Source organism: Pyricularia oryzae, chromosome 5 (assembly GCF_000002495.2).
Source record: "Pyricularia oryzae 70-15 chromosome 5, whole genome shotgun sequence".
In the NCBI taxonomy this organism is placed as follows: Eukaryota; Fungi; Ascomycota; class Sordariomycetes; order Magnaporthales; family Pyriculariaceae; genus Pyricularia; species Pyricularia oryzae.
Window position 1 is genome coordinate 1,973,696 of NC_017852.1, and position 1,255 is coordinate 1,974,950.

The window sequence follows — 1,255 nt, forward strand, 5'->3', positions numbered from 1 at the left end:
GGGGGAAACCCTCTGCCGCTGTACTCCGTACTTTTTGTTTTGTACTGCTTAAAGAGATGGAGGTGGGTTGCGGTTCTTTTTTTTTTATGCTGCTGCTGCTGTGCGCGCACCCGGCTCCCCCATGCTTGATGAGGTGCTGGACCTTGTTTACAGCAGGCACAATCCTAGTGGCATGGGTTGAGTTGCCTGCCTGCCCTGCCTTAGCTGTAAGCAGGCACTTCGCACGCTTTGCATATGGCGGGGTTGACGATGTTTACTACTGGAGAAAAGGAAACAGCACCTGCAGGACTGACATGTCAAAGCCTCAATGGAACAAGAAGAATAGGAAACGGCTCGTTAATTGGCTTCCCGGATATGTTGCCTCCATATCCCGCCGCCTCTCATGCTCGCCCATACCGGGTGGGAAGCCCGTCGTCCATGTTATCTAGTTCTGCAGCATGCAAGCGAGATCCGGCGTCGATCCAAAAGGAAAGATGTGTACAAAAAATAAAAAGTATCCACCATATACCTATCTGGCTGACTGGCTGGGCTTACTGTTGCAGTGGAGAGCTTTTTATTCCATCACACACGTTAAGGCACTCTTCCGCATAACTACTTTGCGCTCCTCAATCTCTTTGAGATGAATGCGCTGTCCGCCGTTTGCTTTTTTGGGCCCAATTGAGGAAAAAAAGGAATGCTATGAGCGGTGGGCAAATCGAGCCAAATCAATTGGCTTTTTTGCTTTTTTTTTTGTCTCTTTGTTTCGTCCGCCTCACCCACACAACCAGATGACGAGGGCCGCCCAAGGACCCGACCGCCTCGAACCTGACGTTTTGGTCCAATGATACGATGGCACACAACACAAGTCCCTGAGCTTCCCCCAATCCCCCCTGGTAAGACTGAGGAGTTGCACAGCATGGATTATTTTGAGTCGTCGCCCGCCGGTGTCCTGGCCATCCTGGACCTGTATTTTTTTTTTTTTTTTTTACTACCTACCCCTCCCCCCGAAACTCCCATAGCATACCATTGATACCAAAATGAATTTACCCTGTTCCCAGCAACATTCTTTCGGTCAGGACGACACTAGCCCACCTGGAGTGAGGAGGCTCGACGTATGAGATCACAAAGGTCAGAAAATGCGAGATGACACATCGGAAGATTACCTAGGTTCCCCCAAGGTTAGACGAGCCAGACAGCAAAATACTGTAGTGTATTTGTCGTATTGAGTGGGCGTCGGGGGTTAGGGGCGAGGGAAGGTTCCTGTTCCCAGGGTCTG

At 50.4% G+C, this 1,255-nt stretch overlaps 1 protein-coding gene across 1 annotated transcript; it reads right to left on the bottom strand.

Moving 5' to 3' along the window:
- Positions 1–751: 751 nt before the first annotated feature.
- MGG_17394 (uncharacterized protein) lies at positions 752–1,006 on the bottom strand (the record flags this gene model as incomplete). The annotated part of the gene is made up of 2 exons (XM_003718269.1): positions 752–943; positions 1,004–1,006. 2 exons carry the CDS (start codon positions 1,004–1,006, stop codon positions 752–754), a joined length of 195 nt encoding a protein of 64 aa, XP_003718317.1.
- Between the last annotated feature and the right edge of the window lie 249 nt (positions 1,007–1,255).